Genomic DNA, 1,535 nt, shown 5'->3' with positions numbered 1-1,535 from the left:
AAAAAAAAAAAGAGTTGTATGAGCCCCCAATAAAATGATTGGGAAAAAAAGATGCCAATTCATTTTTATCTTCACAGAAAAAGTAAGATACATTCTGATGGCAGAGTATTAAAGGGAAAATCTCAACAATCCATCTTCAGGGAGTGAAGAGTCCGCTTAGAGCAGTGGTTCTCCACCTTCCTAAGGCTGCGAGCCTTTCATACAGTTCTCATGTTGTGGTGACCCCCAACCATAAAATTGTTTTTGTTGTTACTTTATCACTGTCATTTTGCTACTGTGATGAATCGGGCAACCCCTGTAAAAAGGTCATTTGACCCCAACGGGATTGAGAACTGCTGGCTTGGAAATACATTGAAAAGGGCGACTATGGGTGATTTATTTGCTTGGTTTCAGATAATGAAACAACTATGACTATAAAAAACAAATCGGATGATCTTACTTCTTTCGGTGACTTCAGTACCATCTCGTTTGTTTTTCTTGGTCGCATCCATACCATAGTCACCTGCGGGAAAAACCCAGGAGCCATGAACAGCCATGTCGCCCACCACCTCAAAACACTCACTGCCGTTGAATCGATTTGGACTCACAGCGGCCCCTCGGACAGGGTGGAATGACCCCCGTCTTCTTCGCAGCAGCTGCTGGTTTCTACTGCTCCCCTGTGTTAGCAGCCTAACACATAACCCACGCTTACCATCGGGGCTCCTTGTCCCTTACCATAGTTTGTCAGAAGTATGCATCCCTACTGCTTAAGACAAGGCTCAGAGCCTTGATTTCTAGAATTGAGCCATACCGATCTCGTCATCCGTTGTACTAGAGAATAATTCGATTCTCCTACCTTGGATTCCATTCTTGGTACTTCCAACCAACCAGTGCCATTGAGGTGGCTCAGACTCATGGGGAGAACTGCCCCTTTGGTTTCTGAGATGGTAGCTTTTTACCGGAGTAGAGAGCCTCATCTCTTTCCTGAGCAGCCACTGGTGGTTTCAAACCGCTGACCTTGCGTTTAGCAGCTCAACGCATAATCAACTCAGCCCTCGGGGCTTTTTTTTTCTTGGTGTAGGGATCCAGGTAAAATCGATCAGACTCCCCCTGCTGAGCCCCAAAGGGATTTATATAGCATTTGTTGCTACCTGTCAAGGTACTTAGTGTGATCACTTAGTTTCGTTTTGATGTATCCCACCATGTCCACTGCTCTAGACGGACCTCTATGAGTGTAAGAAATTATTTGGTGTTTGGATGTCATCCTGGCGTTTGATGGATTCAAATCTGGACATAATCATGGTAATGGACAGAGACTACACTGGTATAAAACTTTATACTTTTCAAGGCCTGAACTTTTCTGTTCATAATAAGCCTGCTTTAGCATGCTTATCAATCGGCCAGTGTAGGAAAAATGTATGTATAACAGCCATAGAAAAGCAACCTCACTGCCATGGAGTCAGTGCTGACTCTCAAACCACCCTCTGTGGGTTTCTGAAACAGAAACTGTTTCCCGGAGAAGAAAGTCCAGTCTTTCTCACGAGGAACTGCTGGTG

At 44.6% G+C, this 1,535-nt stretch overlaps 1 protein-coding gene across 1 annotated transcript in view; it reads right to left on the bottom strand.

Annotated features, from left to right (window-relative positions):
• COL17A1 (collagen type XVII alpha 1 chain) overlaps nucleotides 1–1,535 on the bottom strand; it is a 54,433-nt gene that overhangs the window by 48,428 nt on the left and 4,470 nt on the right. The window contains exon 2 of the mRNA XM_013004170.3: nucleotides 440–502. Within this exon, the coding sequence (XP_012859624.1) occupies nucleotides 440–491 (52 nt within the window). The 5' untranslated portion in view covers nucleotides 492–502. The remainder of the gene's footprint in view (nucleotides 1–439; nucleotides 503–1,535) is intronic.

Source organism: Echinops telfairi, unplaced genomic scaffold (assembly GCF_000313985.2).
Source record: "Echinops telfairi isolate 266 unplaced genomic scaffold, ASM31398v2 ScPeMD7_70;HRSCAF=299, whole genome shotgun sequence".
NCBI classification, from domain to species: Eukaryota; Metazoa; Chordata; class Mammalia; order Afrosoricida; family Tenrecidae; genus Echinops; species Echinops telfairi.
Note: the sequence above shows the minus strand (reverse complement) of the source record. Positions and strands in the feature narration are given on the sequence as shown.